This window comes from Natator depressus, chromosome 22 (assembly GCF_965152275.1).
Source record: "Natator depressus isolate rNatDep1 chromosome 22, rNatDep2.hap1, whole genome shotgun sequence".
Taxonomy (NCBI): domain Eukaryota; kingdom Metazoa; phylum Chordata; order Testudines; family Cheloniidae; genus Natator; species Natator depressus.
In genome coordinates, this window is record NC_134255.1 from 18,666,191 (window position 1) to 18,690,888 (window position 24,698).

At 57.4% G+C, this 24,698-nt stretch overlaps 1 protein-coding gene across 2 annotated transcripts; it reads right to left on the reverse strand.

Annotated features, from left to right (window-relative positions):
* Window positions 1-10,567: 10,567 nt before the first annotated feature.
* On the reverse strand, window positions 10,568-22,744 carry SCN2B (sodium voltage-gated channel beta subunit 2). 2 transcript variants are annotated; one of them, XR_012636019.1, is made up of 5 exons: window positions 22,502-22,744; window positions 17,775-17,941; window positions 16,186-16,396; window positions 14,978-15,368; window positions 10,568-12,317 (listed from the first exon to the last, which is right to left on the reverse strand). XR_012636019.1 is itself a non-coding variant. In XM_074936600.1 (4 exons), exons 1-4 carry the CDS (start codon window positions 22,569-22,571, stop codon window positions 15,169-15,171), a joined length of 648 nt encoding a protein of 215 aa, XP_074792701.1. In that variant the 5' UTR covers window positions 22,572-22,744; the 3' UTR covers window positions 10,568-15,168. The 2 variants fall into 2 exon arrangements, 1 of the variants encoding a protein (XP_074792701.1); XM_074936600.1 differs by having other exon boundaries at window positions 10,568-15,368.
* Window positions 22,745-24,698: the final 1,954 nt, after the last annotated feature.

The following is a 24,698-nucleotide window of genomic DNA, read 5'->3' on the forward strand; positions in this document are numbered from 1 at the left end:
TCTGTAGCATGGGGCACGGGTCACTTGCTGGAGGAGTCTCTGCTCCTTGAAGTCTTTAAACCACAATTTGAGGACTTCAATGGCTCAGACATAGGTGACAGGTTTATTGCATCAGTGGGTGGGCGAGATTCTGTGGCCTGCGTTGTGCAGGAGGTCAGACTAGATTATCATAATGGTCCCTTCTGACCTAAATATCTATGAATCTATGAATCTCCCATGACTGAGGTACAGTTCTAATGCGTGCATGGGGCAAGGTCAATCCATGTCTGCATGAGTGAGGTTTGCCCTCTTGTCTCCGGAGGGGCTCAGTGGATCCAGACTCGACTGTTCTACCCTTTCCCAGGGGTTCATGCAGATCTAGGGAAACCCCAGCAGGTTCCAACAAATTTTGGATTTTTCAAATCCCACAGTAGCTTCATCACACAAAGTGCTGCGGGCACAGCTCGCGGGTGCTGGCAGTGGTAGCCCATGCCCTGAATCTGTGTCCAAATTCAGAGGCCTCCCTGTGCTTCTGGCAATACAGTTCATCATTTATTAGCAAAGATAACACACAATCTGCCCCTATTTCCACCCAGCCATCCTCCCTTGTACCCACTGTACCTCCCACCTCCTCTGCCTCCATGCCCCTGTGTCCCACAGGCCAGGCCTCTGTGCCCCCTGCTCCCCACCTTATTTGGCCCCCTACTCATGCCTGTCATTCCCCCCAGCCACAGGCCATGCCTTCCCCACACAAGGCACATGGGTGAGGAGGCTGCAATCAAGTTGCTACTTCCCTGAGGCACAGAAGGGTTCCCAAGCCTAGGCTGTACCAACACATTCCCATCCCGCTGCCATTTGGATAATAAAGCAGGCTTGCACTAAGCAGAGCAGGCAGATCCCTGTGGATCCTCCTGAGACAGTGCCCAGCTCCCCCATACTCCCTCTGTGTAACACAGGTGCCAGGAGCAGACCAGCTAGGTAACCACCCTGCTCTCCTCCCCTTCCCATCACTTCTCCCCCTGAGCTGGGCATGTCCCAGCACCCCTAATCCCTCTGGAGGCAGATGGAGCTGGGGCGCCAGAGCCACAGAGTACTTTGCTGGGAAAGTCAGAACTCCCCTCCTGGGGCGAGACGAGATGCTGAAATATAACTTCCCATCAGCACAGTATAGTTCCTGCAATGTCCTGTCAATATGACCTTTCAATTCAAGCCTGTCAGACAGCAAGCAGGAGGTGGCAGGGAGAGAACAAACTCTCTGATCAGATGCTCTGCAGGGTCCCAAATGAGAGAGAGACACAGACAGACCGGGCACCTAGAAACCTGAACAAGGACCGAATGCAGCAGACTGCGGTGAGTGCTTGGCAGCCTTTCCCATTCTAACCCTTTCCTTTCCTCCATTCCTCGCAGTGTCCTTCTGCTTCTGCTGCCTTCCTTCCTGCTCAGGGCAAGGATTTGTCACTTGTTAGTCCTAGGAAAGTCCTTTGCCATCAAATCCCGCTGTTCTCCTCCAGCAGTAATGCCACAGGACCATAGAAGTTGGCCCCTTAAACCTCTTTGGAATATGGGGGTTGCCTTTCTGGGTCAGTCCAGTCCAGGGTCCTGTCTCCATCAGAGTCCAGAGCCAGCTGTTCCGGAGGAAGGTGCAAGACATTCAGCAGCTGCACCAGTTATGGGATAATCTGCCCCCAGGGAAAGTTCCTTCCTGACCCCCAGTAGTTACCAGTTGGCTCATCCTCTGAAGCAGGAGGATTTACAGCCCTTCCCAAACTCTTGGTTAGTTTACTGTATTTACTATTATACTTCTGGCTATTCTTAGTACTCACAGAAATGCCTCATCTCTTCTTTGATTCTTGCTGAGCTCTTGGCCTCAGGCCAAAGGCTCTTAAGCAAAGTAAGCAGTCATGGGTTGAGAGAGAAGGTCCTCTCCTGGATCAGTAACTGGTTAAAATGCAGGAAACAAAGGGTTGGAATAAATGGTCAGTTTTCACAAGGGAGAGAGGTAGCTAGCAGTGTCCCCCAAGGATCTGTACTGGAACCAGTGTTGTTCAACATATTCAGAAAATATCTGGAAAAAGGGAGCAAATACTGAGGTGGCAAAATTTGCAAATGATACAAAATTACTCAAGATAGTTAAGTCCAAAGCTGACTGCAGAGAGCTACAAAGGGATCTCACAAAACTGGGTGACAGGGCAACACAATGGCAGATGAAATTCCCAGTATTGATAAATACAAAGTAAGGCACATTGGAAAACATAATCCCAACTATACATATAAAATGATGGGTCTACATTAGCTGTTATCACTCAGGAAAGAGATCATGGACAGTTCTCTGAGAACATCCACTCAATATGCAGGGGAGCTCAAAAAAGCTAACAAAGTTAGGAACCGTTAGGAAAGGGATAAAACTGGATTAAAGGATTAGAAAAGATGGTTTATAGTGATCGACTCAAAGAGCTCGATCTATTTAGCTTAACAAAGAGAAAGTTAAGGGGTGACTCAATTACAGCCTATCGGTACCTGTGTGGGGAACAAATATTTAATAATCGGTCCTTCAGTCTAGCAGAGAGAGGTCACATGATCCAAGGGCTGGATGTTGAAACTAGACAAAAGCAGACAGGAAATAAGGCACATGGAGTAATTATCCACTGGAACAATTGACCCTGGCTTGTGGTGGATTCAGTTTTGAAATCCAGATTGGATGTTTTTTCTACATGCTCTGCTCTGGGAATGATTCTGGGGCCAGTCTCTGGCCCGTGCAATTTAGGGGTCAGATGAGATGATCACAGTAGTCCCTTCTGGCTTTGGAATGGGTGAATGGAATGACTCATGCACGTACTCAGATACCACAGCTTTGGCTGCCGTATAAGAATGGAACTAGACTAGACCAGAGGTAGTTTAAAGGACCAGGACTGCGTGTCAGTGCTATATGCTGTTGTTATTGGCACCTAGGTACCAATAAGAGGTGTGAAGCAGGGCAGTCAGGAAGGGGACAGAGTATGGAGTAGGGCCAGTTTTACTCCCTGGAATGTGTAGTTTCCACGGGTATATTGTAGCAGTGTGATCACCTTCCCCCGTTTCATGGGGACTGGAAGGTGTAAATGTTTCCAAGGGCAATTTGCATTTACACAGCAATGCACTGAGTCAGGAAAGCTGTCCCTCGGCCGGTTAGCATGAGGTGAACATCGACAGAGAAATGGGCCGACTGCACGCATGGAACCAGACTCTGCAGCCTGGTTTGCACACACCTTTCCGGACACAAGCGGACTGATCCGCCACAAGCCCCGCACGTCAGCGGGTCAGTCACCCCCCTCCGCACACACTGCAAACTATCACAGCCAGGGGCACCGAGTTGCATGGGCCCGTGGTGCCCGGGCTCCAGCAATATTCAGGGCCCGGCTCCACCAATGTTTAGGGCCGGGTCTCTCCCCCAGCCCTGCCTGCGGGCCCCCCCCCCGCACCTCCCTCAAGTGTCCCCCCAGCCCCCACTTGCTGCCCCCGCACGCGGCCCCGGGCCCCAGAGTGTCCCTGCCTCTCCCCTGCAGCTCCACCCTGCAGGGTCCCAGCATCAACTGCCGCCGCTGGGTCCTAGTGCCTCCATCACAGATGGCAGGGCAGGCTGCCCTGACCCTGCCCTTCCACCGCGGAGCCTGACATTTTCCGGCAGGACCCGCCACCAGCACAGGGGCCCCCTGCCCACCGTCACCGCTCCTGCCCCGGGCCGGGCAAGGGGCAGCGCCATCCCTCGCCCCCAGGGAGGGGCGGCAGCAGCAGGGGAGGAGGGGCACATGTGATGGCAGCCCCCCAGCACCCACCAGAGGGGAGGCGAAAGGACCTGAGGGGGCCCTAGGAGCACGTGCAGGGACAGTGGTGCGGGGTGAGTGTGCTCCCGGGGGCGGAGAGGGGGGCCCCTCCCCCAGAGCTCACTGCTGCCGGCGGGGAGAGGGCTGGGGGGAGTCCGCCTCTCTCTCCGCCTCAGCCCCGGGGCAGCCTGCCTGCACCCCAAACTCCTCATCCCCAGTCCCGCCCTATCCCAGAGCCTGCACCCCCAGCCAGATCCCGCACCCCCCACACACCCCAACCCTCTGCCCTAGCCCTGAGCCCCCTCCCAAACCCCTGATCCCCAGCCACACCCCACAGCCCTCACCCCTGCACCAGCTGCGGAGCCTGCACCCGGGCCTCTCTCGCTCCGGGGGTCTTCGGCGGCACTGAAGGTCCCGCCGCCGAGGTGCCGCCGAAGACCCAGAGCGCCACTGGGTGAGTAAAAGCGCCTGCACCTGCCCTCCACACCCCCTCCCATCCCCAAACTCCCTCCCAGAGCCTGCACCCCTCACCCCCTCTTGCACCCCCACCCCCGAGCCTGCACCCAAACTCCCTCCCAGAGCCTGCACCCCCTACCCCCTTCCCCACACACCCTCTCCTGCCCCCAAACTCCCTCCCAAAGCCTGCACCCCAGCCCTCCGCACTCCCTCCCAGAGCCTGCACCCAAACTCCATCCTGGAGCCTGCACCCCTCAGCCCCTCCTGCACCTCCACTCCCTGCCCCAGCCCGGAGCCTGCACCCCTCAGCCCCTCCTGCACCTCCACTCCCTGCCCCAGCCCGGAGCCTGCACCCAGCACCCAAACTCCATCCCAGAGCCTGCACCCCAGACCCCATCCCCCACCCAAACTTCCAGAGCCCAACCTCTCACCCCTTTTGCACCCAAACTCTCTCCCAGAGCCTGCCCCCCAATCCCCTGTCCCAGCCCAGGGCCTGTACCCCAGACCTCCTCCCCCAACCCAAACTCCCTCCCAGAGCCTTAGGCAGGTGGGGGCAGAGTTTGGGGGCACGGGTTCTGGGCACCACCAAAATTTCTACAAACCTTCCACCCCTGATCACAGACCTTGTTTTGTCATGCGGGAGCCAGCCCATGCCAGCAGTGGGGAAGGTGGTGGGGGGGAAGAGTTAATGCAGGCTCTCTGCCCTGTGCTGGGGAAAGTGGGGTTCCAAAACGTGGCCGGCGAGCCCCAGGTGGGTTGCAGTTGCACACAGCGCAGCGTGGCGTTCCCTGCTCCCCTAAGCTCAGGGGGGTTTGATGGGAGGTCGCCAAGGGAAACCGGATTCCGTGGATTGTTCGTGATCTTCCCCCGGAGGCAGAACCCAGTGATGCTCCAGACTGGCGACCCAACGCCTCCTGCTGGTGCTAGAGGCCATGTTACTGCAAGAGGTCCCACCTACGGCCCTCAGCCATACATCATCATGAAAGATCCCAAGAGATTTCCCATTTCCCAGAACCCGCTGTCCTAGACAAATTCCAGCTCAGAGAACTACCCTCAGCCTAATTAAACTCCCTCGGCAGTGTCACCCGGATACAGCATTCCCTTCTCTTCCTGCCCCAACCTGTGGTGGTGTCATTCTAGCTGCCATGTTCTGCCCTGGGGGCAGCTGCATTTCGGTGGCAGGTGAAGTAAGCCCTAGATCTATGTTGTTTGGGACCCTGGCGGATGAAAGGTGCTATAGACATGCAAGTTACTGATATAGCTGGAACTGAGGAGTTGTGTAATTTTGTGACCAATACTAATAAATTGCGTAGTTATACTAAAATAATCAGGCCTCATGTTTCAGGGCACAAGCTAACTACTGACTGCAGGGGTCAAGAGGGAATCCACTCTTCCACCCTACTGCGTTCCCCAGCCTGGCCAGATCACTGTGGGGACACAGGAAGGGGGCCAGGCCCAGAGGGACCACGGATCAGATCCCACATAGTCAATCCCACTATCCAAAGGAACCCCCAGCTGGCTACGGATGGCTCTGCAACACTCTGCCTCACGTTCCCTACTTGCAGGAACGCTTAAGAACTCCACACAGCGCAAAGGCAACAAGAAAATCCCACTTCTGGATTTCTACTTCATTAAGTCCAAAAAAAAGTTGAAATAAAGTCTCTGGCCCCCAGCCTCCCCCTTCAGTTCAGGAGGGTGCACAGCCCTCCTCTCCTAGGGCCTGCATTTCTGGGCTCCTAGCTGCTTCCTTCATTTAAGCATCTCTGTGTAATTCTTTTGCTCACTTCCCTGAGTGGAGGTCTACATGTAAACATTCTTCCCCTGCTCTGTTTACCAGTCTTCTACTGGTTACTCAGGGTCTCCTTGTTTTCTACAGCATCCTCATCTCTCCAGGCTACAGAAAGTCAGTAAGCACCTTTCTCCCCTCCTGCTGCCCCAGCATAGGGCCCAGGTGTCTTCCCTTCAGGCCCAGCTGGGTAGCAGGTAATCAGTCACAGGTGCAGTGAACCCTGCTCCCTCTTAAAGGGGCCAGTCATTCTGGGACATCTATGCTCTTACAACTTGCTTTTGTAGCCAGAACATGGGATGACCCTTTAATTCTGCCCCAGATAATAATGGAGGTTTCCAGTTTAAATAATAACCAATTAATTCTCTGCTGAGGGACATGAATTACCTGAACCTGGGGTTGGAGCCCCACTGTACCCCCATCCTCTGAATTTAATCAGGCCTGAATCTCTAGCAGTAATGCAGAGAGCAGCGCTCCTGTTTCCTCGTCTCTCCGTTTGCCTTTCTCCTCCTATACTTGCAAAGACTGGTTCTCAAGGTCACAAATGGACAGGAAAGGGAAGGAGGGAGCTAGGGGGAGGCAAGGAGCAGTTGCAGTGACTGGCATGCCATCTGCACAAACAGCAATGCACCTGCTCTCAAAGCTGCCAAAATGAGCAAGGGGCTTTTAGCAAAGTGTCTAGTCAACACTTCTCTCTCTGCTGCTAGCCAGGTTCATGGCTGCGGCTTTCACAATTCCCTGCGTCTTATGGAGCCTGGCCTCCCTGCTGGGGCTCTGTGGGCCACAGGGACAATGCACTCACAAGAAACCACATGTCACTGGCCTGGGCTTTGCTGGGTGGCTGCAGGCCACCAGGGCATGGAGGCACCAGGGAGTCCCTGAGCCCACCAGAGGCAGGCAGCGTGGCAGAAGCAGCTCTGCTCCTTGGGCTGCATCCTGTCTCAGCATCTTGCTGATGCTGATTCAGCAGCTGAGAGAAAAGCTGCTCCTTGGATAATTGGTGAGGAACGTCAGAGACCAGGGAGAAAAGTGATGGCCAAGGCTAGAGGGCATGACAGATAGTCTGGCACGACATACGCTCTCCATCAGGGACTGCTTTCAGCTCAGCGTTCTGTGCTGCCTGCAGAGGCATCTGGCCGCTGTCAGGGGGAAGCTCCTGGCCAGGATGACTCCCTCGTATGACCCAGCCTGGCACTCCCTGCATGCCGAGCACATAGCCAGCCTGGTGCGTGTGTGTGCCCTGGGGTCCCACAGGCTTGCCCTGCCTGGCTTGAAGCAGGGTTTTCTGGGCCAGGCTCTGGCTCCAGCTCTGAGGGAGGCTGATTCCATTCACGTTGTTCTGAATGGAACTCACCCTCATCAAGATCATAACAACTAACCCCCGGCTACCCCCGGCCCTGCCGCACCAGGGGCCATTTCAAACCACAAGCCACGAACTGGCAGGGATCCTAAAGCCCAGCACCTTTGAGGGGTGTTGAACCATGGAGAGGGTGGCAGGGACAGGGACGGACAGTGCCGTGGGAAGCCTGACGGTGGGATCCGTACCAGGTGGGATCCGACACAGGTAACCACGGGGACAGCCTGGACCCTCACCACTCAGGGGGAGCCTAGGGCAGCCAGCAACCGCCTCGCAAAGGGGCCTAGGCTGGGCACGGGAGCAGCCTGCGTAGAACCACTCACTGGCAATGCCTGGCCCCACAGTGTGTGAGGGGAGCCAGGGAGGGTCACACCCCATGGAGCAGCCCTCACCGGGCACTGCCTGCACAAGGGAACAGGGAACTCCTTAGTGTCCGCCCAGCACACTTCACAGGCAATGGCTATCTCGGCGGGCGGGGCAGGCAGGCAGCAGCCATTCTGCAGCAAAGCCTGGCCCAGCAGCGGCGGGGGGGAGCAGGGGCAGCGCTGCTGTGTCTGAGCCGGCTGGATGCTGCACCCAGCCAGACAAGGGCCAGGGAGCGTGTTGCTGTCCTGCAGGGTAACGTGAGGGCTTTGGAGGTGAGCTCTTGAGAAACTGCTGCTGTGACGCAGGGAATCCACCCCAGGTGAGTGTGCCCTTTGGGTCCCCCAGCCCAGATGCAGGCGCCCGCACTGCTCCCCACAGCGCACCCCAGCCACCGTGCAGCGTCCCCGCCCTGCACTGGCACAACTGCAGCTGCCAGCAGGTGGGATGGCCTCCTGCATGGCAGGGGAGCGCCCAGGCCCTGTCAGCTACCACCCTGCCCTGGCTCACTCCCTGGCCGGTGGGACAGCAGGAGCTGGGAGCATCCTGGCAGTGTGGCTCTGTGGTGGAGGAAACCTGTGTCTGGCAGAGGCACAGGGGAGCATGGCATGCACACAGGCCTGGCTGGTCACAGGCCTGTGCTCTAATGCCTCTGGACTGTCAGCATATAAATCCCCTGCCCCCTCGCGGCATGAGAGGCTGAAATCAGGGCATTTGGGAAGGGTTTGTATCATGCCAACTTCAGGCATTAGCTACAAACCCCACTCCATGATATGCGCCCTATCGTGTGTGTGCACACGCCCTACCGTACCCACACACATATCATGTGCAAATGAACACACACACAAATTCATGCATGTACATACAATCATGCAACCCCACAGTGTCTCTCACACACACACACACACACTACCCCACATACGCATCGAGGTGCACGTGCACGTCTACCCAGGCCCACTCACGGGCTGCAGACACACAAGCACAGGCTTTGCCTGACACCTCCTGCCCAAGTGCTAACAAGCCCGGTGCGGCTGCACTGGCTGCCCCTGCAACTCAGCAGCCCAGCAGAAGGGCGCAGAGAGGAACAGACTGATTCCTGAGATCAGAATAGCGTGTGATATTTTTCTTCCTTCGGTGGCACTGTCCCGCCCAGTGGCTCTGCCTGTCGCTGCGCTTTTATCGATTAATGTATTTTAAGGCCCGGCAGAGGCTGCCTGTCTCCATTCCAAGGGGAGGGTCTGCCCTTCCCAGCAGCGCTGCAGCAGGTGGGCTAGCGCCCTTTTGCAAATGCCCCTTCCTGCCCCAGGCCCAGCTTGGGGGTGACCCTCCACCCAACTCACCCCCAACGGCGCTACGTGAGGGTTAAAAAACAAGTGACCCATTGTAAAACGGTAGCTCTTGCTGCGGCGGGGCGCTGAGCACCACCGCTATCAGTGGGCTGAGGGTGTGCAGCACCGCTCAGGTTTGGGCCCACTGCGAGGAGAGCGAAGCAGCAGGTGGTATCAGGGCTCTGTGTGGTCACATCCTGCCTCTCCTTATCAGTAACCCTGCTCAGCAAAGCCAAGGGGCCGTGTTTCCTTTCCAAAGGGGAGGAGGCAAGAGCAGGAGGGGGCTGGTGGGATTCTTACAAGCCCTCTGTCAGCACTGAAGCCAGACCACAGGCCCATGCGCCCTTCCGTCAGCGTGTCTCCACGCCTGGTCGATTGCAGACAAGCTTTGTTAGTGCTGACCGGAGCCAGCGGGATCCGGCACCTCCGGGACCTTCCCCCTGTCCCCCACCGGGCCAGGGACCCCCCCACCCCACAAGTAGGGCAGGACAGGAGGGGCTGGGACCCCCCCCAACTGGGATTCCCGCATCGGAGCCAGGTCCCAGAGATGTCCTGTCCCACCTGGCTTCCCCCCAAGCAGCTGAGCTCCTCGGGGTCTCCCGGCGTCTCGGTCTCGGCTCTGGCACTCGGCAAACCCCAGAAGGAATACGCCCCTGTTCCTGCACCCCCTCAGGAGCAGAACGGGGGGGGGGCACGAGCAGGACAGGCTACCAGCCAGCGGGCCCTGGCAGCCTCCCTTCCCGTCCCCTGCGTTCCAGCTTCGGCCCCCCGGCTGACTTGGAGAGTCAGCAGAGCTTGCCCTGGCCTAGCCAGGGAGGGCAATTCATCTCGTTCTGTCCCTCCGCTGCACCTGCTGGGTCTAGGCCCTGACTCAGCCAAGCACATAAGCCCATACTTACTTTAAGCACCTTCCTAATTCCCATTGATGTCGATGAGGTTCAAGGTCATGCTTAAAGACAAGCATATGAGCCCGCGCTTTGCTGAATAGTGATGGACCTAAGCACATGCTTAACGTTAGGCATGTGCTTAAGCACTTTGCTGAACTGAGGCCCTTGTGCCTCCAGGGACAAGACTTTGGGGCTTAGGATGAGGTTCACCCGTCATGCAGAGGGGCAGCCACAGGCCTAGGCACCAGTGAAATGCCATTTAAACCCCGACATGTGACTGTCAGATGGTGCAAGCAACTCCCTACATACGTCCCTCTCCATCCTGTCTCTGGGCCTTGGTCTTGTTAAGGAACTCCCAAGTGTAGACATATGAACTACCCAGTCCTCTCTCTTCCCTTGGCAACCCACATCCCACAGAAGGAGACCAGCCACACGCTGTCAGGAGACACGTGTGTATTTTGTTTTTATTCCTGTAGCCAGACAGTAATGTTGAAGGCTCAGGCTGAGCCGGTTCATCTGGGTCAAAGCATCATCAGAGACAGTGACAAACACACACCCCCACCCCCAGCCCCCAACAAACAGCAGCCAAAAATGTTCAGGGCAGAGTCTGATATTTGTGGGGTGGGGTTTATTTTGCTTTGAAATGTACAAAGAGCAATAGAAATGTTCTGCACGCAGGCCTTGGTGAGAACATCAGATCTGGCCAACTAGATCAGAAGATACAAAACCAAAATGAAGGACACACTACCTGTAACAATGCCTTCATGAGTATATATTTATACAGAGATAGACCTACACTGTGTATTCTGTACAAACTCATTGGCAAATTGCAATCCCAGGACAATGTGTGCAGGAAATAAAAGGCAGAAACAAGGTCAGTAGTGAGATGTTTTCCAAAGTCAAAGACCTTTGGCCACAAAAGAGTCACTCTCTGGCCCAGGAGGAGCCTCTCGTCCCAAATTTGGAGCAGGCGCCGGTCCTAAGAGAACCTGCCTTCCAGCTGGCTCTCCTCTCTGTGCCTTTTTAACTGGATGAGAGATTATGAGACTTGGGTGGTTGCGTGGCTGCGTGGCAGTGGAAGCCCCACAGAGATTGGGAAGCCACACAACAGTCTGGAGATAAATAGCGCATTCAGACTGTACACATAACTGATGATAATGCATAGCAAGGCAGAGCACGGGGACAGAGGGAGGAAATGCAAAATCCCCGCTGGAAAGCCATGAGGATTCAGAACCAGGAAATGGACACAGGCTTTTAGGAGGTGGCTTCCCCACTGCAAATACATCTCTGTCCCTTCATTTCCTGGGTGCGACAGCATCTCCTGCAGCACGAATACAGCACCCGCTCTGGCCAAGTCTAGGCTCCAGAGATGGGGGTGCCAGGAACGCTGGCGGAGGGCAAAGAGTCGAGGCCAAGGGCTATGTGGGTGGCACTGCAGAGCCCCCTAGAGGAGCTCTGAGCTCCCCCCAGCCCGTGCCCCAGGGAAGTGTAGTGACCATGGGTCCCAGTTCATGCAGCAGCGGCCCCAGGGGGTTCCATGCATTGCTACCACCCTGGCAGGGAGCAAGCGTGCGTGATGGGGACTGGCAGCTAGAGGGGAATAAACCTGGGTGGGCAAGGAGAAGGGGCCCCTCAAATGAAAAGACAGGTCCCCCCATGGTCTGAGCTGGCAGGGGGAGAGCTCCTGGGCCAGTTCCTCCCACCTGCGTCTAGCATCGCTAACAGCCTGGAGTTCCAATCTCCCGGTTCCGTTGTTATCCTCCGACAACTGCTCCAACGCTGCCGTTCTCTAGCCCCTCTCGTCGAGGGGCCCCAGGAGCTTCGCACACAATCAGGACACAGCTCCCAACTACCCCTGTGAGGCAGGCCTCCTAATCCCCCTTTGAGACCCACGGTACCTGGGAGAGCGGCAGAGCCAGACACAGAGCCCAGGAGTTCTGGTCCCCCCCAGCCCCTGCTCTAGCCCACATTACCTCCCGCAATCCAATGCACTGAGAATGGTGCACAGAAGGTTGGGACCCAGCCAGAGCCCCCTGTGGAAGTGAATCTGCCCATTCACAGCACCCGCGCTATCCCGGCCAGTGGGTACGTAAGGTCTTTAATAAACAAACAGCCCCCCTAGCAAACTCCCCCAGCTGGGCTGGGCTGCTGTGGAGCCACTGTGCACAGGGCAGGGAAGAGGAACAGGCTTCGTCCCAGCAAGCTGTAGAAATCCTGGGGGCTGAGACCGAGCACCCCCCACTTGCAGAAGTAGGCAGGGAAAGCAGAGCAGGGCAGGTTCCCAAGGGACCTGCAAGGATGCCGCCCCGCTGGGCTGACTGGCAGTGTATTGACTTGGCAGTGGCACGTTGTCCTTTGCTCCTAAGGAAGTTTGGAAGAGGCAGGTTTTACATCACATTGTTGCTCAAGGAAAGCAGAGGCCAGCCCCACCCTGGCCCCACTGTTGCCCTGGAAACCTTCCCAACAGCAGCCCACAGAGTCCCCCCGCCCCCACCCCACTCAGCAAGTTCAATTTTACAGGCATCAGCATGAGATTTTCCATCAGAAGTACCCCCCCCGGGAAATGTAACAAAGCCAGCAACTTTGGCTCAGCTGCCTGGGCCCAAATATGGACTCGGACGCACACGGCTACACACTTCCTCCACTATGCTGAGCAGGCCTTGCAGCAAGCCACTCCAAAGCAGCAGCGTTCAGCACCAGTGCACGGGCTGATGGGCATCATCTAGCTAGCAACGACTGGGGACAACACAGCCCCATAGCTACTGCAGCCCAGGGCCACCTCCCAGAAAGCCTCTGCTTCTCCTCGCACTGTATCTCCCTGCAGGAGAAGGCAAGGCAAAGGCACAGTCCATGGCAGTGTGTTCAGGTGACATTAACAAGAGGAGTAAATGTGTCGACAGCGTGAGCCCCGCGTTCCCCGCTTCGCAGCAGGGCGTAGTGACTGGGCCCCACAGCCCCCGGGGAGGCAGGGCTGTTACCCCATTGTAACAGACAGGAAAGCTGAGGGAGAGAGAGGGGAAGTAATGCCTGCCCCAGGTCTACAGAGGGCATCTGCCAGAGCCAGGGTTCCCATGCCGGAGTTCCAGGCTCCCTGGCCCATGCTCAGCCCATGCCAACCCCTGCACAGCCCTCTCCATGCACTGACTGCAAACAAAATGGGTCAGTATTTCCGCCTGGGAAACATAAACCCAGAGCCCGACAGCATCGTTTCCAGTCCTTGCGCAGGCAGAGAATCAGGCCCTTGGGATCCGGCCCATGGAAAATCAGTTGCAGGCTCAGGGGCCAGCCCTGGAATGCTGGATGGTCTGTGAAGGGCTGGTAACAAGCATGAACGCAGGCAAAGATATGGCTCCCCTCTTCTCCAAGGCCAAATGTTAACCCAGCCGCCCTGGGCATGGTTGCCTTTCTCCCTCTGCCAGAAACAGCCCCAGGCCAGCATGCTGCAGAGCCTCTGTGCTCAGAAGGGTCTGCGCATAAAGAGACTTCACTGGGGCTCCAGGTAGTCAGGTCTGTATCCCTGGGGTAAGCCCCCTGTGGCCAGCTCTGGCACTCACAGCCTGAGGGACCCAAGCCGGGCCCTCCCCTGCCTATCACATGAATGTTTAAAACACAAACCCCCTGCCAGTGCACAGCCTGGGGACACTAGTCTCCAATCACACCCCTAGCGCAATCCCACTCCCTCCCTGGGGGCAGCCCAGACGCTCTGTTCACCTACGAGGGAAGCCAGGAGCAGGCTTACATTTGCAATTCGGGAGGGGGGAGAGGGAGAGAGGAGGAGAAGGAAATGGACATCCCCCCCTCCCGGAGGTCCCTGTCTGTAATGCTTCCATGGCTCTGTTTAGCAGCAGAACGATCTCTCTGCAGGGGGCTTCTGCAGTTACTATATTCTTGGCAATTTGGCAGTGACTCTTCGCCCACCAGCGCATGGCACTGAAGGCAAGGCTTGCTCAGAATTCATTTCCTGGGGCACAAGAATCAGAGCTGGCATTTGCCCAGAGTTGCCCATTTGCTTCCAAGAGGGACTTGCTGGCTAAAAGGAGGCGGCAGCAAGGAGTCCCTGGGGGACAGGACTGACCCAATGCCAAGGCCTCATGGCAGTTAGCAAGAGGTGCCTGGGACCAGCCTGCAGTACCACATGCCGAACTGTCCCACGCCCACACTTCCCTGCTCTCCTTTACGTGGCTTGGCCAGGATGGAGACGAGGCAAGAAATTAGACTGTGTCAATCCCCGCCAAGGATGAGAAAATAACCAGCTAGAAAACACAGGCGCCTCCACTGAATTGTCAACGTCCCGTCCCCCTGCCCAACAGAGGGACTGCCCCCACCGCCTTCCCGCCTGACAGAGGCGCTATGCCCACCGCCCCCGATCCCCCTGCCCAACATCGGTGCTACGCCCTCTGCCCCGTGTCCCTGCCCGACAGAGGCGCTGCACCCCCTGCCTTCCCATAACGCTGGTGCCCTGTTAATGCCCATTACAAAGTTCGGATAGGAGCTGGGTGCCTTTGTGGATGGGAGCAGGTCAGAAGGGCCTGGGGAGGAGACTGGCCTGTGGTGACGGAGCTCGAGGGGTTCCAGGGAGATCGATCAGATTACTTGACATAGCAAAGCGTCCCCTGTGCTCGAGGTTCTGCCATGAATAGGAGGCACAGGAGAACCCTCTGGCCTTCACAGGAATCTCCCCCCTGGCCAGCACACTAACGTCTCAGACCAATGCCAGAGCCTAGGGCAGAAGGGCTTGCTGGCCCCCCCTTCCCAGCTCCATTGCCCATCACGCTGAGAAGCTGCAGGCCTCTCTCCCTCCCCAAAGCCACTGCTCACTTCCCACCCGCACGGTTCTCCGGGGAGGTCCTGCCTCCTTCTCCCCTAGCTCCATCTCCCTCCCTCTCAGCCACAGCCTCTGGATTGCTCCAGCCCCCACCCTGGCACTCAGGGCTCTTCCTGGCTCATAGGGAGAGGTGGGTGGGAGCAGGCGGCAGCCTGGTGCAGGAGACAGGTGCATTAGGCTCAGGTGATTCACCCACCTCCGCCCAGCCCTAGCCCAGGCCAGGTGTGCAGCAGTCTTCTCCCCGGGCCCCACTGAAGCCTGGATTCCTGGGGGTTGGGGCTGGTTACGTAGATGAGGGATGCTCAGTAATTCTGGGGAGTCTGAAATCCGTGCTCTGGAGAAGCACACGAGGGGTCACACTGTACAGGGGGAAAGGAGAGGGGGCCATTACTTGGTGCCCTCCTCAGGGTTCCCTTCACCGTCTGTCTTCCCTTCCTCCTCTGTTTTCTGGTCGTCTGTGTTCAGTTTCTGCTGCTTTTTCCTCCGCACGCACTTGACGATTACCAGCACCAGGATCACCACGGCCAGGAAGCCCCCGACCGAGGCCCCCACGATAACAGCCACCGTGGAGTCGCGCTCTGGGGGCACTGCAGAGACAGAACAGGGCAGATGAGGAGAGGGGCAAGGGAGGGACAAGGGAGTCTGAGCAGCAGGGAAACCAGACAGCTCCTGCCAGCACCAATGGGGCCACGTTGGCAAATCCAGGCCCTGCCCTACCTTATGTGGGGTCTGATGGGAGGAAACTTGTGCAGGGCCCCACACACAGACAGGCCATGGGTGGGAATCAGGGATGTGCTGAGAGGCATGGCCTGGAGATGGGAGGAGCAAGCCCCTATGTAGCCACATTAATCACACGGGCCACGGCTGGCACTGCCCCATGGCCTGTGAGGGGAGGGCACACTGGGACCAGCCCCACAGCCAGCTGATGCTAGGATGGGGGCGTTGGGTGGTTTCCTTGATTGGAGACCCTGAAGTAACTGTCTGAGGAGTGCATCAGCTGTAGCTCATGAAAGCTTATGCTCAAATAAATTTGTTAGTCTCTAAGGTGCCACAAGTCCTCCTTTTCTTTTTGCGAATACAGACTAACACGGCTGCTACTCTGAAACCTGTCTGAGGAGGGACAGCGCTCGGGTTCACTTCCTGGCCACCTTGGGGACAGTCACCAGCCAAACGAGCCCGAGTCCCCACTGAAACTTCCCATCAGCCTGGCGAGCTGGAGCCACTCTGGGATGCGGGCTGGGACGGAGGGGCAGGGCAGCGTGGGGCAGGGCAGCTGCTTACACTGTGCCAGCTCTGGCCTCTGCTGTCTCCACCATTGTTCAATATAAAACAGCAGCCCCCCCCCCGCCCCCCGCCCAGCGGCCCTCTCCTGTCGAGCCGGGCCAAGGCCAGCTGCGCACCCACCTTCGGTGATGACCTTGAGGAAGATGCGGGCATGGCCCCGGTGCCTGTCAGGCAGGTTCATCACGTAGCAGTTGTAGGTGCCCTCATCCTCCAGCTGCACCTGGTGGAGGGTGAAGGACACGTCGTTCTTGCTGGGGTTTCCGGTGAACTCCACCCTATTCCCGAAGCGATCCAGCCGCCAGTGCACAATCTTCATCCGGAACTGCAGGAACTGGGCAGAGACGGCGGCAGGGCAGTGAGAACGCAGAGGGTGCTACACCCATGCTGGTGCCCACAGAGCTCAGCTGGCCAGACCTGGGGGGCCAGTCGGAGACCACAGTACCTCTCCTCCTTTCCCTGAGGCACACGCCGCACAGAGCACGGCTCCCCTGGCGTCGCTGGGATCACCCTGCCCTGGGACAATCACACAGCTCTCCCAAGAGCTACAGGGTCCTGGGCCTGCCAGTGGGAACAGGAGGGATTCCTTTGGTATCACGGGCTGAGAGTGGCCACCCTGGGTCAGGGCACTGGGAGCTGCCAGCCGGGGCCAGGGCATTGGTCACTCATGGCTGTTTTCTGCCTGGGCTTTGCCTCAGCCATAGCAGGAAAGTTTAAGCAAACCAAGGGTCCAGCCAGCCACTCAGCACCTGGACAGAGTCCTTCATCTCTGCCCTCTTCTGCCTCGTTTCCAGCTAGTCCCACCCGCTCCCACTTACATGTGGCTGGCCTGAGCAGTGGCCACCTCCCGGGAAATGGGACATTCCCTCCAGACACAGAGGGCTTTAATATTCACACGGGAGTGGGATCTGGGTACCTGGATAGACCCAGTGCTGGGTCAGCAATCCCCATCCTCCCACACCTTTCCCCACTCAGTGTTTCCCTCCTTCCCCTTCATCCCCCGGGAACGCGCTCAGGACCAAAGCCTGGGGCCTTGCTCTCTTTCTATTCAGTCCTTACTCAGGCCTAGACTACACCAGGAACTGACATCAGCATAGCCACGTCTCTAAGCGGTGTGAAAATCTCCACCCCTCCCCCCACGAGAGACGTAGCTACATCGACCTGACCCTGGTGTAGACAGCACAAGGGCGACAGAAGAATTCTTCCATTAACCTGGCTGCTGCCTCTCAGGGAGAGCACCTCCCGTCAGCGCAGACAGTGTCTACACAGGACAGAGCTGCAGCGTTTTACCTGCAAAGTCACTGGAGCTTCCCCTGAGCACACATTGAGACACGGCCTCAGAGCGGGCCCCAGTCAGCAGTGGGACCTGCAAACAGGGTTGTGGGACTCGAATCTGTGTCGCCAGCTCTTGAAATTTTATAGCAAGCCAAGTGACATTTGGGGTTTCCCTTAAAGCCCACCTCCTGGAGTCGCCAGGGCAGGAGAATCTCAGCTTTCTTTTCCTTTTTTTAAGGCAGGAAGTTCCCAGCCCACCTGGTACAGAGAAAAGTTTGAAAACGAGACCCTGCCGGCTCCGAAAGCAGACGAGAGCCCCAAGTTAGTACTTTGGCTTAAAATCATCAGATTTACCAATGTCATGATTTTGGGGGGCCTGGCTCATGATGTTTGACGGTTCAGGGCTGGGCCCACAACCCCCTGCAGGAGGTACTTACCAGCTGCTCGCTGCACTTCTCACATCTCTGGTATGTCCAGTTCAGGGAGAACTGTTTGTTCTCCACTTTGTAGCAGGAGTTGAAGGTGCAGGGGAGACGCACGGATGTGCCATTCAAGGCACTGACGGTAGATTGTGCCATGATCTCCATGCCCAGCCCACAGGGTGCTGGGGAGAAGACAGGAACGAAACAGGAGGGAGGAGAAGAAAGGAAGAAGTGAACAAACACTGAAAATTGCAAGCACTAAAGTCTGTCCCACCCCTTGGGGGCTGTGGGCCTGGCCTGCTGGCAGAACTGCCTGGGGGGCGGAGAGACCGGCAGGTACCCAGAACACACAGTCATAGGAAAAGGGGCTTTTCCAAGGGACGCTAATCAGCCCACAGCATTGCGCTGACCTCTCAGCTCTCCCCTCGCCAGTGGCAGGGGTAATAACGGACCCGATGACTCGGACACAAAGGACAGACACAGCTTGATCCCAGACTGGCCTGTCTGCCCCATAGGGAGAGCTGACCTGAAAGGACCTGCCTGAGTCCTTGGCTAGAGAGAGGCTGTGTGTATGGGATAGTGGGATAACCCACCTACATGGGATTTGAACCCAAGCCTCTTGTCTGGTTTAGCAACCTGTCACAGCCCCATGCGCCACTGCCCTGCTGCCCCCCACTGCACTGCAGGCGTTGTGATCTCTCCTGGCCCTTCCCCACTCAGCACTGACTTCAGGTGAACTCTTTTCACGGCCCCTGAATGAGCTATGCAGAGGCCTGGATGCAGCACCAGTTATGCAGGGCTCAGCGCCGCATCCGCTGGGGAAATTTATGGCTACGCTCATCAGATTTAATTCCAGGCAGGACGCACAGGACGAGTGACCAGCCCTGCCAGCGCTGGCCTCTGGGGGCTGTGGGGAAAATGCAGATTCACTTCATTTCCCCCCTTAGCTGGTGTTTGAGCAACACTCTCAGGCTGGCAGTAAAGAGGCCGAGCTGCCAGATGTTCCTGCAGGCAAAGAGGGGACACAGCTGGTTTCTGCCGTGGAGCCCACACTGCAGTGCAGAAATGGAGAGATTAACACACACAGCTCAGGGGGCAGAAAACTAGCCCTGGGGCAGCACGGCATGGAGCTCCCTCTGCCTCCCGCTCCCTACACCCTTACACCTCCCCCTCTCCCTGCGCCCCCCACCCCAATCGCTTTGCCAAGCCCCATCCTGGCTCCCACCCACTCTGTTGGCCAAATCCAGGATTGGGGAGAGCAGAGACCACAGTGGCTCATGCTGCTCACAGCAGGGCCAGATCTGCGTGTCTCCCCTCTGCTCGCTCACTCCTCCTTTCTGACTCTCCCCGCCCGTCCTGCTCTAAGGCTCCCCCTGCCAGGCCTGTAAGGGCAGGATCCCCACTGAATTCCCCAGAACACCTGCAGGTCCAAGGCTGTGCTGGGAGCAACCAGGGGCTGATGCCATCTGATGGCTCTGGGACCAGGTGGATCCCCCTCTCTCTGCTCTCAGCTCTGGCTGGGGAGCGAGCCCGGCTGTGCTGTGGGGCAGAGCCCAGCTGGCAGCGTTCCCACCGGGACAAGCTACATGAACACTGAGAAGTTAAGCAGAGGGTAAGAGGCTGCAGGAAAGGGGCCAAGGAGCTAAAATGTGGGGGAGGGCATGGGCCTTTCCCACTGGGCAGCACAGCCCAGTGCAGTGCGCAATGGGCAGGGTTTGGTGTAATGAGCAGGTGGGTCGTGTTCAGCATCTGGGTCACAGAAACACACCCCCAACCCACTCAGCAGAGACCCAGGGCTGAACGGCCCTATGGAGACCGACACGCATGCCGGTCTCAAGCACTGCCGAGCCAGCACCAGATTCATATGCCCCCCCCCATTTGCAATGCTTGAGGCAGCCAGATCAGCACTCCATCATAGCTGGGGGGTTGGAGACCCTGTGCGAGAAGAAGCAGGGGCCCCTTCCCCCAGGACACAGCCCCAGCAGGAGGGTCTGACTCACGGCATTTCTGGCTGGTGCAGGACAGGAGCCGCTCAGCACCTGCAGCTTCAGGCTTTTGCCAGGAGTGTCTGCCAAGGCGCCTTGGCCCCCCTGGGCTGTGCTCAGCAGGGGGGTGCCCAGCTCAGCCACATGAAAAGCTGGGTCTCTGCAGCCTCCCCCATCAGCACCCCCCACGGGCTGCCACGGCCCACAGGGCTGGGGGCCCCACCTGACCTCACACGGGGCCAGGGCAGCGTCACTAAGAGTCGTCTTTGGAACCCAGAAACAGGCCAGGGTTCATGGGAGCGGGCTGCATGTGGGTAGCAGACAGCTGGCTTTCTGACAATGCGGGACCATCCCGGCTTCGGCTGCTGTTCTAAACGTTGCTGTCGCTGAACTCTCACAATGACACCTTGTGGCGGGAACTTGCTGACCGAGATATTGTTGTAGCTGAGCCAGCTAATTTGTTCCCTTCCAGTTAGTTTCTGGTGCTGGGGGGAGAGGCAGGCGCACAGCTGGGTTTGCAGCAGTGGCAGCTAGAAAACCTTTTGTTTTGTAAAATGAGCACATTTGATCACTATGAGATACCAAATCAGCAGCCCTGTAGCATCCTTCCAGGTTACTGCTCTGGGGAAGGCTGAGAAGCTCGTTCGAACAGAGTTTGGAAAAGCGAGATCCAAGCCTGAGCCCTGGCACCTCAATCTCACATGTGAAGAGAAGACCTAGAGCTGACGGATTGCAGCGAAAGGGAGATCTGAAAGAGCTGAGCGCCATGGGGCAGGCAGTCTCCTCTGAGCCAGTGCCTTTGGAAATGGTTCCTGCTTCTGCAGATGGCGCTTTTAAAGATTTAAAGGTGCCGTATGCAAAAACTGAAGCCATAGCAGTTCCGTAGCTAAATACCCTACAGCACACACCACGTACAAACCCAGCCCGGGCCAGTCCAAGTCAGGGCTGCTGCGACAAGCCGCGCTGCCAGAGGGATACTCAGAGAGCACCATGGTGAGTGCTGGGGAAAGCCAGCCCGGGCAGGAGATATGCCCTGGGGAGTGATTCCTGCTGGCTGATTGCCGGGCTGTGGGAAGAGCCTCAGCCCAGCCTCTTGGAGAGAGGGAGGGAGGAAAGAATCCCTCGCACCAGGCCCAGGGGATCCATGTGGACGGAGGGGGAAGCTGGAGATGGTAAGTACAGCACCTGAGCACAGAGCATCCTGCACTGCTCCAGTTACTACAGCAGCCACTCCAGCAGTTGTCAGACAGGCGTCTTCCCAACTCGGCTCTACGGGGCGCAGCGAGCTGACCTGCCCAGGGGCTTGGGCAGTGTTGCAACATGAGCTTAGGCCCAGTCAGAAAAAACCTTGCCAGGTGCATTCAGTGCTGCAGGCTCTGGCCAGGCCACGGCTGCAGACTCAGCACATGTGGGCCCAGCCTGACGCCCTGACCAGCCTGTGAACACCGTCACTCAGCGATGGGGACGAGAATCCTAAACTGAGGCTGCCTTTCCCTGTCCGATAACTCTGAGGGTGACCTGCCCTGCTGGGACATGGAGCCCTGCCCCATGCTTTGCTCCACAGGTCTCTGGGCACGTCAGGCCACGGGGTTCTCAGAGGCACGACCTCCAATGACCCCCCCACCCCCGGGACCGGGGGAGAGAGGACACCATACAGAGTCTCCTTTGGGGCTCTCTCGGTGAAGTCAGCAGAGGGGGTTGCGACATCCGCGCTAGTCACCTGGCTGAGGTCTGACAGTGTCACAGCTAAGGGCTCCTGGGAGAGGATACAGGGGACGACACACGTGGCACGTTCAGCTCCTCAGCGTAAACACTTGTATTCCTCTCCATGCAAACATCAGAGCATGGAACATGGGCTTCTTCCCCAGAGCTGGTGGGCACTGCCGGAAGCCCTGCTAATGCGGAGTCCATTGATTCCCTGCTGCTGATAGCTTTGGACTGCTTCCTTCCCGGATCTCCACACTGTCCCATATGCCCTGTCCCCTTACACCCCTTTCCCCCAGGCTTGGGAGGCAGCATTACACGCAGCCTCTCCAAAGCAAACGACAGGCAGGATTCCTAGTCGTTGAAGATGGGGAGTTGCTGTCATTTTTCTCCTCCATTTCCCAGTCTGTCTGAGAGCAAAGCCCCTGCTCCCCAGAACACTACTTATGTTTTAATCTGACAGTCTCCTGCTTGCAGGGAATCAATACAAACAAAAAGCTGCTGACACACATTCCTGGCTCTATGGCAGGGCAGAAAGGCAAGCAACGGAGACCAACAGCCCAGCACGCCACACACCCTGCTCCCCACCAGCATCCAACAAAATGAGGGCAGCCCCTCGAATGCATTGAAACACACACCACACACGTTAGACACTTTGCTTCTCAACCTGCCGGATCTGAGCAAAGGAGCAACAACCCCAGCCGTTCCACCTGCGCCAGGCACTACCCCACCTGCAGCAGGCGCACTTGGAGAGACTGCAGAAAGCTACGCAGGCTAGCTTAGAGATGCAGACGCAAGCCCGGAGCCGACTTTACAGACAGGTTACTGTCTTATCTGTAACATCAACAAAAACTGCACATTAGCCACTCTCTGTCCCCAGTTCCCACGTCAGCAGCAGCCAGACCCGCCGTCCCTCATGCTCCCACCGCGTCCCTTCCCCAGGATTATGCTCGGGGGGTGATGAAGCTGCATTAATGAGGATGGTGCTCCCCAGCTGTGGGCTGCTGGGTCCCTGTCGGATGCCTGCATGCAAGATGTGCAGTAGAAACTTACCCAGAGAGACAAGCAAGCTGAGCCCAGTGAGGCACAAGGTGGGCCGGAGAACCCAAGGCTCCTTGCTCATTTTCAGGCACCTTTGTGTATGGCGAAGATTTTGGTGTTTGTTGTGGCTGGTTTTTGTTGCTGCTGTTTGGCTTTGTCTTTTTCAGGTGCACTGGGTTATTTCCAAGACACACATAATTTTAGAGCTGCTTTATTTCCCAACCTCCAATATGGCCGGCTGGAGGGGTGCTGCTATCAAAAAAAAAAAAAGCAGTAAATTTTATGGTTGGTGGATTTCATCAAAGGACATGGGAGGGCCTCAAAATTTCCTCAGAAGCAAAGAAACATGCTCTCAGCTTCTCTCCTGCTCTGCACTCTGGGATGGGGTTCTGGTGCCTGATCCTGTTTAAAATTGCCACCTTATCAAAGAGCGGAGTGGGTTTCCTCTTGAGCCAGTTAGTGCCTCTGATGAGGGCAGGAAGGGCTGTATTATTGCAGACTGTTAGTCTCTCTTCACCTTCTGGACTAAGTAATACGCAGGGTTTATTTCTCCTACAGAGACTCCCGGGGTGCTCTGGGGACTATCACATTTTAGCTAAGCACATACCTGAGCGATGCAGCCTGTGTTCGGGCTCAGTTTAACCCCCAGCGGGCCTGCCCTCTATTCCTTATGTTGTGTGGGCTCTCAGTTACCTTCAGGTGTTATCTCGCAGCTTCCCAAGCCCTGCTTGGCTTCCCTACAGCTGAGAGTTACTTCCTGCCAGACCTCGTGCAGGTGTGTTGGGTTGGAGGCAGGAGAGCGGCAAGGGACTGATTGCCAATCACACTTTCCAGGGGAACCCCGGAGCTCTGGAATAACAGCTGCTTGGCAGTGGGGTGAGGAGAAGACCCTTGGTAGGGCAAACCTCTGACGGGGCTGGGTCAGGGCCAGGCTGGGGTTTCCCTTCTTTGTTTTCCCACAAAAGTTTTGGCTAAAAGCTGGAGAAGGAAACGTGCTCTTTGCTGAGCCAGCGGCTCCCCTTCCCCATTATAAGGCTGTGACATCCAGGCCCTAGGCTGCAAACCACCAAATGAGCTCCCACCGTCATTACCATTTCCACACCCAGCTGCTAACTCCCTGGGCACTGCTGTCCCAGGAGCCAATAAACCACTGGACACAGGCCCTAGCGGCCAGCAAAGGCAATGCAGCCATCTCCGGAGCAGAGCCATGCTATGGGCTCTTACTACGAGCGGGAGGCCCAGGGGAGTTTCCCTGGTGTGGGCAGAGGCAGGGGCAGGGGAAGCTTTCCTGGAAGAAAGTTCTGGGGCTAATGCAGTTCCCTTCGCTAAGGGCTGGAGAGGAACTTGAGCGCCGCGATCGCCACCCACTGGCATGAAGACCTGCCAGGAAAATCCCTCACCACCTAGTGGAGACTGAAGCACATGTGGGAACTCAGCTCTCCCGCAGCCAGGACCCAGCCTGGGCCTCAGAGCCCTGTTCTGCAGAGTGTTGGGGAAAACGCAGCCCGGCCAGAGAAACAACGCTGCCATCACCACGCAAGCTCGCCACACGCTGCTCTGCCCGTGCCCCAGTGCTGACTAGCACCCCCCTTGCTATTACAGTCCTGGGCCTCGCCTGCGTAGGGCTCCTGCTCTAACGGATCAGTTAGGTTCGTGCCACCTGCATCGCGCTTCCTGTGGCCCAAGCCCACATCTGAACTCTGTTCATCACCCACCCCGGGGACCATCAGCTACACCCGTCTGGGGCTGCCTCACTGACAGGCCACGCAGCAATGAGTCCCTCTCCTAGGCTCGGGGGGCAGAATTCTCCTCCAGCCAGCGTGGATGACGCTTGCCCACCTCTGGCCTTTCTCTCCGGCGCAGCACAGCCTGCTCTGGCTCTCCGCGTGCAGCAGACTCCGGGCAGAGCCGAGACCAGGCTCAGCCCGGACAGCGGTAATTCACAGCGCTGCGTGGCCTCTGAGAACGGCTCTGGCTGCAGCAAAGGATGTGCGCTCACCTTCCCCATCCCAGACAGCATGACACTCACTGCTGTTCTTCCCAGCCGGTGCAGAAGGGGCAGGTAGTGAGGGCTCAGGAACAGGGCAAGCATCCGACCCAAATGGCTGCAAGGTGTTCCCAGTGGCATGTCCCAGACTGACCATGCACCTCAACCTCAGCCAGGCTGACGGGCTCTCCAGGGTCTGGATGCTCCACTGAGACATTCGCT

Bases quoted from the DNA above. Each gene is read 5' to 3' on its own strand.
- SCN2B (XM_074936600.1), bottom strand. From the start codon at position 22,571: ATGAGCAAGGAGCCTTGGGTTCTCCGGCCCACCTTGTGCCTCACTGGG. The intron at 17,942-22,501 runs GTAAGTTTCTAC...TCTTCTCCCCAG, and splicing joins CAGCTTGCTTGTCTCTCTGG to CACCCTGTGGGCTGGGCATG. The intron at 16,397-17,774 runs GTAAGTACCTCC...GTCTCTGCCCAG, and splicing joins AGAAGTGCAGCGAGCAGCTG to TTCCTGCAGTTCCGGATGAA.